This window comes from Podarcis bocagei, assembly GCF_964188305.1.
Source record: "Podarcis bocagei genome assembly, chromosome: 8".
NCBI lineage: Eukaryota > Metazoa > Chordata > Lepidosauria > Squamata > Lacertidae > Podarcis > Podarcis bocagei.
The window spans coordinates 1571974-1583047 of NC_138133.1; the positions used below are offsets into that span (position 1 = coordinate 1571974).

Consider the following 11074-nt stretch of genomic DNA (forward strand, 5'->3'; position numbering starts at 1 on the left):
CACAGTGAGAGACAAAGGAATGCATCTCTCTCTAGAAATGGTGTTGCTCCCAGTTAAGGTTCACCCCCTCCGTCCCCCTTAATCTACGTCACTCCTATGTCAGTTAATCTGAGCTTGTTGCCATTGTGCTTTCTTTTCTATCACTCTCAAAGCCCGTCTAGTCTTAGGTGAAGGGGGAGTCAGGAATGCTGTCCAAGGACAATGAATCTGCCAGCTCTCTCTCTCTCCTGGTGTTTCCTCTTCTAGCTGTTCCTCATCCAGTATTTCCCAGCTTTTCCCCTCTGGACTGTGCTCTACTGCAAACCACTGTTCGAAATCAATAGTGTCCTCCTGCCCTTGGGAAGGTTCAGGAGAAGGAGTGGGGGCTCCCCCCATTCCTCCTCAGTCCAGCCCCTGACACCTGCCTCCAGTCTGTAGGAACCTCACCTGTTCTCCAAGAATTCTCAAAGGTACTAGACAAAGGCTCTGAAATTACATCCGTAAGCTCCCTTTAGTACCCTTGGATGCAGCTCATCAGACCCTGGAGATTTGAATTCATTTAAAGTAGCCTGGTGTTCCCTTACTACCTCTTTTCCTATATTGGTAATTCCTTTTTAAAAGGAACATAAAAATGAGATAATAAATCCATTTCCAAGCAAGAGGGTGTCATATCACCTTAGAGGTGTGGGCAGAATCCCACCTAATGGAGGTTTGAGCTCTTCTCTCCTGCTTGCTTGCTTGCACTCAGAAATCTTAAACCTTTTTTAAAAAAAACAACAACAAACCACACAATTGTCTGTTCTACTTAACTGCATTTTTTCATTCTCTTATTTTCATTTAAATACTTATGCAGCAAATTCACATAAATTCAAATATTGCCATCTTCCCAAAATATCCAGGGTTTGTAGAATGCAACAGCAGAAAATTAAATTCCTGACTGACTGACAGAGGGGTCATTCCAGGATTTTAATATCCTTTTAGTAATGCCATTTATTTTTGAAGGCTTCAGAAGTTTTAAATGTATGCAAGAAAATGGAACCAACCTATAAATAAATATGAAATATTTCATGTTTAATGTAACAGTATTTTTCTTTCTGGGGTTCTCGCCGACCACCCCCACCCCAGTTTGTATAATTCTAGTTTTGCTCACTGGCTGATTCTGTTCATTTTAGCTTATAGTGTCACCTAGTGGCAGAAGCAGGTTGTGGAAGAATGCTTTGAAACTAAGAGACACAAAGCAGTTGGCTTTTCTGTAGATTGCCTTTTGTTCCAATTTAATGCTAAAAAGCGGATTTTCTGGGGAAAGTGGCAGGCCAAAGGCAGAACTACTATGAGCCATGCATAGAAAGCAGGAGACAAATGGAAAACTGCTTGGGCCCAGCCTTTCTAGTGTGGACGAGCCCCAAGTTGCCCTCAGCCACCCACTACTTTTGGAGTACACTTGCAAACACTTTCCTTCAGAAACCTGTAATGTAGAGCGTCTAAATAAAATCAAGGAAAACCTTTTTTTTAAGGCACAAAGGATACTTTCCCTCAGAAAAAAGATGGGGCAACTTGTAAAAGAAAGCTGTTACACTTCTAACAAATGTAAGAGCTGTTTGACAGTGGAATTTGCTGCCAAGGAGTGTGGTGGAGTCTCCTTCCCTGGAGGTCTTTAAGAAGAGGCTTGACAACCATATGTCAAGAGTGCTCTGATGGTGTTTCCTGCTTGGCAGGGGGTTGGACTCGATGGCCCTTGTGGTCTCTTCCAACTCTAGGATTCTATGATTCTATGAAATATTTTGATTTTATATATAGCGCTTCCTAGTCATTCATTAGCAGAGCAGTGTTCAGTGTGTTCCAATTATATGACATATTCCTAGGAAACAAAAAGTAGGTAATGCAAATCAATAACAAAGCGATACTCATTTCCACAGCAAATGCTTTACAGCTCTGCCACAGAAAGATAACCATCAGCCTCATACAAATCTGTGCTGGCATCTTAACACATTCCCTAGTATTGCCTATGTTGTTCCGTCAATGCATTAATACTTCTCAATTTTCCCATTATAATTGTTCAATGCTTATTTGATGGAATTTTGCACTTTTTAAATGAACAATACTATTATTAATAAATTAAATATTAATTTGATCTGAATCCCAGCCATAGGAATAAATTCTGCATAACTCCAGACCCCAAATTTGACAGCAAAGCCACCAGATGTGCATATGTGTTTCAAAACATTTTTGTTTCCTCCAGGGAGGTCTGCAATTTGTAGCATTTAAAAATATATATTTGGTGAGGGGGACCACCCTTAATTTGCCATCTTCTTTACAGGAATTAACCATGGACCTGTAATTGCGGGTGTCATTGGAGCACAGAAGCCACAGTACGATATCTGGGGCAACACTGTAAATGTGGCCAGCAGAATGGAAAGCACCGGTGTCTTAGATAAAATTCAGGTTTGGCTTCTATTTGTATTTTTACTCAAGTGCCCCTGCACAGCAGGGGAATCTCCCCACTAAAAGTCCCTCGCAGGCAAAGATACAGGCTATGACACACATGGGGGAAGCTCATCAAGTGAAGACAGCAGCAGCACAGCTGGGGGGGGGGGGGACAACTTGTAGGTTAGTTGAAGGTTCATTGGTTAAAATCTGATCCAAAATCATACTTCAACATTTTTTATTAGGTGGGTATCCAACAGGGTCGCTCAGCTGACAAGGAATCTACCATCGGCAGAATGGGGAGGAAAGCAATTTTCAGTAATTCCAACCCCATCCACTCCCCATCTCTTCTTTTGAGGGGCCCATAATTCTCTGGAGCTGGGGCTGTGACGGTGGTGGCGGCTGCAGGGTGGTGATGGAGGAACTGATTCCAAGAGATGACAGCATTGTCTGTTGTTGTTCCTGCTGTTGTTTTTTCCTGTGAATTGATAGAAGTTGTAGATATGCTTGGGGGTGGGTTACATTTTTATTTATATATTTCAAAGTTTTTTAGAATCTGTTCAGTTCAAGGTGCTGTTTTTATCCTGTTGTGTAAATTATTTGTGGTGGATCTTCTGTGATTGTATTCACTCACCTGTCCATTAAGATTAGCAAAAACGAGGCCCTGTGTGAAGTAAAACAGTCCAATGAAGGGCTTTCCTCACGGCTACGTCACTTAGGGCAAAGAGGGGGAGGGAGGGAGGGAGGGAGGCTTTGAGATTTCCTTTTCTTAAAGTATGGTGTGCTTGTCTGTCTCTTGCATTGCAGGTCACAGAAGAGACCAGTAACATTTTACAAACGTTGGGCTACATTTGCACCTGCCGAGGCATAATTAACGTCAAAGGAAAAGGGGAGTTGCAGACCTATTTTGTACATACAGAAATGACAAAATCCCTCTCACAAGGGAATGTGGTGTCCTGAAACAGGCTCTCGGCTGCAGGCAGTGCCGCATTTTAAAAGAAGCATTGCCCATTTTCTCTTAAGTCTCTTTCAGCCCATACCATGAACATGTGTGTAATTTTCTGGTACATAGAAATGTTGCTGTAGTCATATTTACGGTCTCCTCCCACCATTCTGTATCCAGAGACCTTAATAGTCTAAATGTTCCAGGATGGCCGAAACAAGGTATGCTCTGGGCTGGGAAGACTGAACTTGCACTGTCAACTCTTCAGTGGAAAAGAGAAAATTTGGACAGGAGTTGGAGATATTAAAGTTCTGAGACCTTGGGGAAGACGGTTTTAAGAAAGAAAGAAAAATACAAAAAAAAATCTTATGGCAATAAAACTGGAGCTGCATGGAAAGTTGTGGGAAGTATGGTAGCTCCCCAATATCACCTTCTAGTCCTGAATTTGTAACCTCTAATTCTGTCCCTTCATCTACTACAACTAAGGTGTCTTCACTAGATGCCAGGGACAGGAAATGGAGCCCCTGACTAAACACCTTCTCAAAAGAACTATAGATGAGCAGGACCAGTTTTGTACAAAATGTGTCAAATGTTTTGATGCCATTGTCTTTTGTAAGTTTAACTCATTAAAACTTTATATGTACTTTTGTCTTGCAATGTGAGGTTATTGCGACTCTTGCATGAATACATACAGCACCATCAAAGTATGTGATGTTTTATAGCCTAAAAAAGGCAGACCCAATAAGTTCACAATTTACCTCTGACAGGAAGGGAGAGGAGGCAGGGGAGAGACGGGGCAGGCAAGCCGGGGTGGATGTGAGGCCGGGCAGCAATTTATACTTTACCTCTCTTATGGATGGATGAAGAAGAAGAAGAAGAAGAGTTTGGATTTGATATCCCGCCTTTCACTCCCTTTAAGGAGTCTCAAAGCGGCTAACAATCTCCTTTCCCTTCCTCCCCCACAACAAACACTCTGTGAGGTGAGTGGGGCTGAGAGACTTCAAAGAAGTGTGACTGGCCCAAGGTCACCCAGCAGCTGCATGTGGAGGAGCGGAGACGCGAACCCGGTTCACCAGATTACGAGACTACCGCTCTTAACCACTACACCACACTGGCTCTCACCACACTGGATAGCAACTTCACTTATTTCATGTGGGTTACTTTCACCCTATAGCCTCCCTAGTGCTTGTTAGAACCAGTTCACTCTTTAAAAAATAGTAATGAAAGGAAATCAGTAATTAAAATCTCCTCCACACTGGGAACAGAATCAAGCAAATCGGGGAAGCAATTCAAGTAGCAACTAACAGTGTTCCTCTCCTCCTCACTAATCTCCCAGTTGGGTTCAACAGGAAGCAGTAACAACAGATGACCTGCGAAAAATAAGTGTTTAATTTCAAAGGTACAAGAACCCTGAAAAGCTTTTAAGTACAGTGGTACCTTGGTTTTCGAACAGCTTAGTTCATGAACAACTTGAAACCTGAATGCTACAAAACTGGAAGTATGTGTTCCGGTTTTTGAACTTTTTTCGGAAGCCGAACATGTTTTGAGTCCTAAGCTTCTGTTTTTACTGTTGCGCTGCTAATTTGCGTCCCCTATTGTAATTCAAGCCTTCTGTTTCTGTGTTTCCTGTTGTACTGCTAATTTCCATCCCCCCATTGTAATTCAAGGCTTCCGTTTCCGATTGCAGTGTTCTGAGGTGGTATTTGGAGCTTATATTTTGGTGCCTTTGTTTTTGCTATTTATTTTGCATTTTTTGTTTTTGAGGCTTTTTCGGTTAATTTGTTTTTGTGACTGTGTGGAACCCAGTTCAGCTACCGATTGATTGTGACTCCAGAAATGAATAAAAGCCCCCCCATCCAAACAATGATTATCATCAGTGCAAGTAAGAATTTTTTAAAATTTTTATCATCTGCAATACTGTTTTATTTTATAGTACAGTGCATTGTTTTTTGCTTTCATTTTATGGATCAATGGTCTCCTTAAATGTTCATGTTAAATTGCTGTTTTAGGGGTTGTTTTTAAAAGTCTGGAACGGATTAATCCGTTTTGCATTACTTTATATGGGAAAGTATGCCTTGGTTTTGGAACGCTTTGGTTTTGGAACGGACTTCCGGAACGGATTAAGTTTGAGAACCAAGGGACCACTGTAGTACTTTATCCCTAGACAGGCTGGTGCTGCAGCTGCATTGAGTTACAAACATGTTGTTATAAGTCACTATAAATCAGCTCTCACAGAAAACAGTGGACTGAAGCAGTTTGATAATGACTCTGTAAAACAGGAGTGGATACAGGGTGTCAATTCTAGGGCATGGAGAGGAACAATATGGAAGCAACTGCAGTTTGACTCTCTGTAACAAAGTTGCTGATATTATGTGCAAGCATCCACACTTGCAAATTCTGCTCCAGGAAAATACCGGGTGTGAGAGCTGAGGTATGTTATGCAACTAATTTGTTGTTTGTTGTTATTTAGTCGTTAGTTGTGTCTGACTCTTCGTGACCCCATGGACCAGCGCACGCCAGGCACTTCTGTCTTCCACTGCTTCCCGCAGTGGAAACTCATGCTGGTAGCTTTGAGAACACTGTCAAACCATCTCGTCCCCTTCTCCTTGTGCCCTCCCATCATCTTTCCCAGCATCAGGGTCTTTTCCAATGAGTCTTCTCTTCTCATGAGGTGGCCAAAGTCTTGGAGCCTCAGCTTCAGGATCTGTCCTTCCAGTGAGCACACAGGGCTGATTTCCTTCAGAATGGAGAGGTTTGATCTTCTTGCAGTCCATGGGACTCTCAAGAGTCTCCTCCAGCACAATAATTCAGAAGCATCAATTATTCGGCGATCAGCCTTCTTTATGGTCCAGCTCTCACTTCCATACATCACTCCTGGGAAAACCATAGCTTTAACTATACGGACCTTTGTCGGCAAGGTGATGTCTCTGCTTTTTAAGATGGAACCTGGAATGTAAGAACCATGAACCTTGGTAAGCTGGATGTGGTCAAAAATGAGATGGCAAGAATAAATATTGACATCCTGGGCATCAGTGAACTAAAATGGACAGGAATGGGCGAATTCAGTTTGGATGACCATCATACCTACTACTGTGGGCAAGAATCCTGTAAAAGAAATGGAGTGGCCCTCATAGTCAACAAAAGAGTGGTGAAAGCTGTACTGGGATGTAATCTCAAAAATGACAGAATGATCTCGATATGAATCCAAGGCAGACCTTTTAACATCACTGTAATCCAAGTTTATGCACCAGCTGAAGAAACTGAAATTGACCAGTTCTATGAAGACTTACAACACTTTCCAGAAATGACACCAAAGAAGGATGTTCTTCTCATTATAGGAGATTGAAATGCTAAAGTAGGAGTCAGGAGATAACAGGAACTGGCAAGTTTGGCCTTGCGAGTATCAAAACGAAGCAGGGCAAAGGCTAGTAGAGTTCTGTCAAGAGAACAAGCTGGTCATCACAAACACTCTTTTCCAACAACACAAGAGACGACTCTACACATGAACATCACCAGATGGGCAGCATTGAAATCAGATTGATTATATTCTCTGCAGCCAAAGATGGAGAAGCTCTATACAGTCAGCAAAAACAAGACCTGGAGCTGACTGTGGCTCAGATCATCAGCTTCTTATAGCAAAATTCCAGCTTAAACTGAAGAAAGTAGGAAAAACCACTGGGCCAGTAAGACACAATCAAAATTAAATCCCTTATGAATACACAATGGAAGTGAGGAACAGGTTTAAGGATTTAGATTTGGTGGACAGAGTGCCTGAAGAACTATGGGTGGAGGCTCGTAACATTATACAGGAGGCAGCAACGGAAACCTACCCAATGAAAAGGAAATGCAAGAAAGCAAAGTGGCTGTCCAATGAGGCCTTACAAATAGCGGGAGAGAGAAGGCAAGCAAAATGCGAGGGAGATAAGTGAAAGATACAGGAAACACAATGTAGATTCCAAAAAGTAGCAAGAAGAGACAAAAGAGCCTTCTTAAATGAGCAATGCAAAGAAATAAGAGAAAACAAGGCAGCCCAAAAGGCTAGAAGGACATGTGTGCTGCAAGCAAAACTCCATCTTGGCACAGTGTCACCATCAGGGGCAGAGAGACTGCACATGGAACTGCTGTAATGCTCTATGGTTCCGGGTGCTCTTCAATAGCAGCTGCTGCTGAGGAACATCTGAGCCTCCCAGCAGCCTCTTTGTAAGCACAAATCAATAATGTCCAGTTTCTCCGCTTATTCAATCTTTAATGCCTTCCCCATTGCTTTAGCACCTTTGGCCCCTCTTCCAGATGGATGCATCCCCACCTCCTGGAGCCTGGCCGCCTATCCATCATTGATGTGGGTGTCTCACATTTCGGAAGCTATACAACATCATACGGAAGACCCTGTCCAGTGAATTCATTCTCAAGCCCAGCTTTAGTGATCCTTGTCAGATCCAGGAATACTTGTGGACTTTTGCTGCAATCTCCTCTAGACAAATTGGTTTTAAGCTCCTTTGTTCACGCAGAAGCAGCTTTTCTCAGCCTTCCAGTCTCCTTTATATGTTGTCTGACATCACAGTTAACACAGACCGTCTCTTAGTAACCAAAGAACTCAGCAGACAGGGGGGGGGGGCTGGCTGGAGAAAAAGCAGCCACTGGAGCCCTGAAGGCAGCCAGCCTGCCTCCCAGCGAAGCTTTTAGGCTTCAGTAGGGAATGCAAGAAGCCCAAAATGGGGAAGAACTGGGAGCAGAAGAGGAAGAGTTGGAGGAACTGGGAGGCATCAATGAACAACTAATAAGGAAACACCAGCTGCCACTCTCAGCACAGTCAGCCTTCAGCTATGTTCCCCCCCGACGCAAAGATCCCCCTGAACTCAGCTATTTTCACCAAGAGAGCAAGGTGCGTAGAGCAGAGGGGAATGAGCAGTCGTGAGGAGGAAGGAATCCAGTTTTGAACTGCTGTTTCACTGAAGGAACAAAGTGGGAAGGAGGGGGAGAGAGTGAAAGGCAACTCAAAACTTAAAGCAGCTAAAAGCAGCTAATAGGGAGCCAGTGTGGTGTAGTGGTTGAGAGCGGTGGACTTGTAATCTGGCGAACCGGGTTCACGTCTCTGCTCCTCCACATGCAGTGCTGGGTGATCTTGGGCCAGACACACTGCTCTGAAGTCTGTCAGCCCCACTCACCTCACAGAGTGTTTGTTGTGGGGGAGGAAGGGAAAGGAGATTGTGAGCCGCTTTGAGACTCCTTAGGGTAGTGATAAAGCAGGATATCAAATCCAAACTCTTCTTCTTCTTCTAGCAAATTCTCTATTAGCACTTATATCTGTGCTACAGGTAATTTCTCAGTATTTGCACACACACAACCTTCCATTGGTGCCAGCTCTGGCTGGCCCATTTGGAAAACGACTTGTCCAGACTTCCACTTGTCCTGTGCCGAGAAAGCATGGGTCCAAGCGGTTTTCTGTTTGTCCTGCCACTTTCCCTGGGAAAACCCACCCTTTACTGCTCAATCCCTGGAAAACCTGACTGCCGTTTGTTCAGTGGTAAAGTTCAGCTTTCCCTGGCGAAAAGTGGTGGGAGAAGTGGAAGTCTGCATGAGCCCTAAGTGGTAAAATGAGGGTCCTGTGACTGCTTTTTCTCCCTCACAAGGAATAGTCTGTATTTGTCCTTGGAGTCATTCTGCTGGTTCTCGTTTCCTTAGACTCTTGTTTCCTCTTACTCCTTTCCTAGATCCTTCTGTTTACAGTCCCCCCTCTGGGATCTGAGCTTTTCTGTCCCTTAGGAGAGTTCTGTGTCCTGCCTCTTTGGGACAGAAGGGCAGCTCAGGAGGTCAGTGGCCTCCATCTTCACAAAAGCTCTTTAACCTATTACATGATACATTAATTGGGAAGAAGCGTGTTGCCCCGACCTGTGTGGGACAGTTGTAGCAATGCCAAAGGCAGTGCTCCAATCTATGCGCAGTTCTCGGCTCCAGATCGATTTTCAACATCAGGGCTGAATGTTAAAGCTATGTGGTGCTGCTGTCATGAAAAGCGCACGTGGGCATTGTGCTCACAGCAGACTCAACCAAACCTCATTATATCTGTCAGTTTTATTGGTATGATTCTTTGTAACCTGTGTCATCTTGTCAGTTAACGGCATGGCATTTCTTCCCCCCTTTATTTTAAGCCAGGAATTGTTTCCCTGTACGACTGCATCTTTAAAAGACCCATGGGCTATGACGAAAAACTCCACCGCTGTGACAGAGAACACGCCAAAAGCAGAGGACTTCATATTAATGATGAGGTGACCAAATTGATGATCTCTTGACTGGGCTGCAGTTTGACAGCAATCACTATTTGCTCATCTTTCTGTTCTCCCAGTCATGAGAACTGCAGCTCCCCTCCTACTTGGCCACTGGCCATGCCAGCTGGAGCTGGTGGGAATGGCAGTTCATCAATAGCCGGGGAGCCACAGGCTGCCACACCTGCTGCAAAGTGCTTTACAAATGTAGGTTTGAGGAGGCGACAAGAAGAGCTAGTGGTCACTCTGAACCCACTTCATGGACCATAGCTGTGTCAATTTTATGAATGCTCCTCTCTCCCACCAGCAACAGTAATGATACTAAAGACTATAGACAGTGAAGGACACTGTGAATGAAGTGCACCTGGAGGAGGGTGACCAGGAGCACCAAGAACACAAATGCAAACCCAAAGCACAGTCCCATGAAACACCCACCACCATTTACTGAGCCAAAGAGTTGGAAGGGCCTCCCGGGGTCATCTAGTTCAGCCCCCTGCAATGCAGAAATCTTGGCAGTTTCCCCCATCCAAATTTAAACCAGACCAGACCCTGCTTAGCTTTGCAAATGTGCTAGCAATTTCATTGCTGCACCACTAGGAGGACACAGGCCTGTCCCTCCACCCCCACCCTGTCCCCCTCCACCCTGTTCCACCTTTGCTCTGGATATGGATCAAAAGTGGGAAGGCACCTGACAGAATGATACCACAAGATGGGCAGGGAGCGGAGGAAAGAACATTTTGGCAGCAGCCCTGCACTGACCACCAGTTTCACCTTCGCCATACTCAGAAATAACATCTAACATTTCTTAACAGGAAAAAGCAAGGCCTATGGCAGTCTTGTCCTCCTCTGAATATGGGCGACGCATAGACAAGCCCGTGGAGCAGCTGGTCCGAGACCATGTGCGCATTAAACACGTTCAGGCGGAATTCTACAGGAAAAACGGAATAGCTTGCTTGATAGAAAAATCATCCAGAAACATTGAAGCAACCTAAGGCTACTTGTTGTGATTGATAGCAGGGAAGAATTAATGTGCCTGGGTTTTGTTTCTGTATTATTTTCTGTACTGTGCTACTGGGATTTTGGGGAAAATCCAATATTGCATCATATCATCTGATGAATTCTTTGCAGGGTTGCTAAATTAAGTGAGGCATGTTTTACTTGAATGTGCCTGTAACATGGCAACATTTATACAACGAGCAGCTCACAACAGCATTCTACAAGGAGCATTAGCTCATAATACAGTATTCGGGGAAGAGGGCGCAGTTGCTCCCATGATAAGGGGGTTTCCGCTTTTTTCAGTGCATCCTGCTTGCTAAACCAGCCATGTGCTTGTCTGTGAGTACTAGACTCAACCATTTCTTATGACATGCTAATAATATGCAGGTTAGAGCTTTGATTCACAAATCAATGGATGTTAGATCACAAATGAAGGCGCTGACAACATGCTTTTGCTTAATGTGTCTTT

At 44.0% G+C, this 11074-nt stretch overlaps 2 protein-coding genes across 3 annotated transcripts in view; both read left to right on the forward strand.

The window, feature by feature from the left end:
• ADCY2 (adenylate cyclase 2) overlaps window positions 1–3989 on the forward strand; it is a gene marked incomplete at its 5' end in the record, with an annotated part of 155653 nt that extends 151664 nt beyond the window's left edge. For both annotated transcript variants that reach the window (XM_081205960.1, XM_081205961.1), the window contains 2 exons: window positions 2297–2421; window positions 3211–3989. In XM_081205960.1, coding sequence (XP_081062086.1) covers window positions 2297–2421; window positions 3211–3363 — 278 coding nt within the window. In that variant the 3' untranslated portion in view covers window positions 3364–3989. The remainder of the gene's footprint in view (window positions 1–2296; window positions 2422–3210) is intronic.
• A 3958-nt stretch (window positions 3990–7947) lies between these two features.
• Window positions 7948–11052, forward strand: CFAP90 (cilia and flagella associated protein 90). The gene is made up of 3 exons (XM_081206033.1): window positions 7948–8228; window positions 9496–9612; window positions 10422–11052. Exons 1-3 carry the CDS (start codon window positions 8043–8045, stop codon window positions 10599–10601), a joined length of 483 nt encoding a protein of 160 aa, XP_081062159.1. The 5' UTR covers window positions 7948–8042; the 3' UTR covers window positions 10602–11052.
• Window positions 11053–11074: the final 22 nt, after the last annotated feature.

Coding starts and splice junctions, on each gene's coding strand:
- CFAP90 (XM_081206033.1), top strand. CDS start 8,043: ATGCAAGAAGCCCAAAATGGGGAAGAACTGGGAGCAGAAGAGGAAGAG. Junction 8,229..9,495: donor ATTTTCACCAAGAGAGCAAG/GTGCGTAGAGCA, acceptor CTTTATTTTAAG/CCAGGAATTGTTTCCCTGTA. Junction 9,613..10,421: donor GACTTCATATTAATGATGAG/GTGACCAAATTG, acceptor ATTTCTTAACAG/GAAAAAGCAAGGCCTATGGC.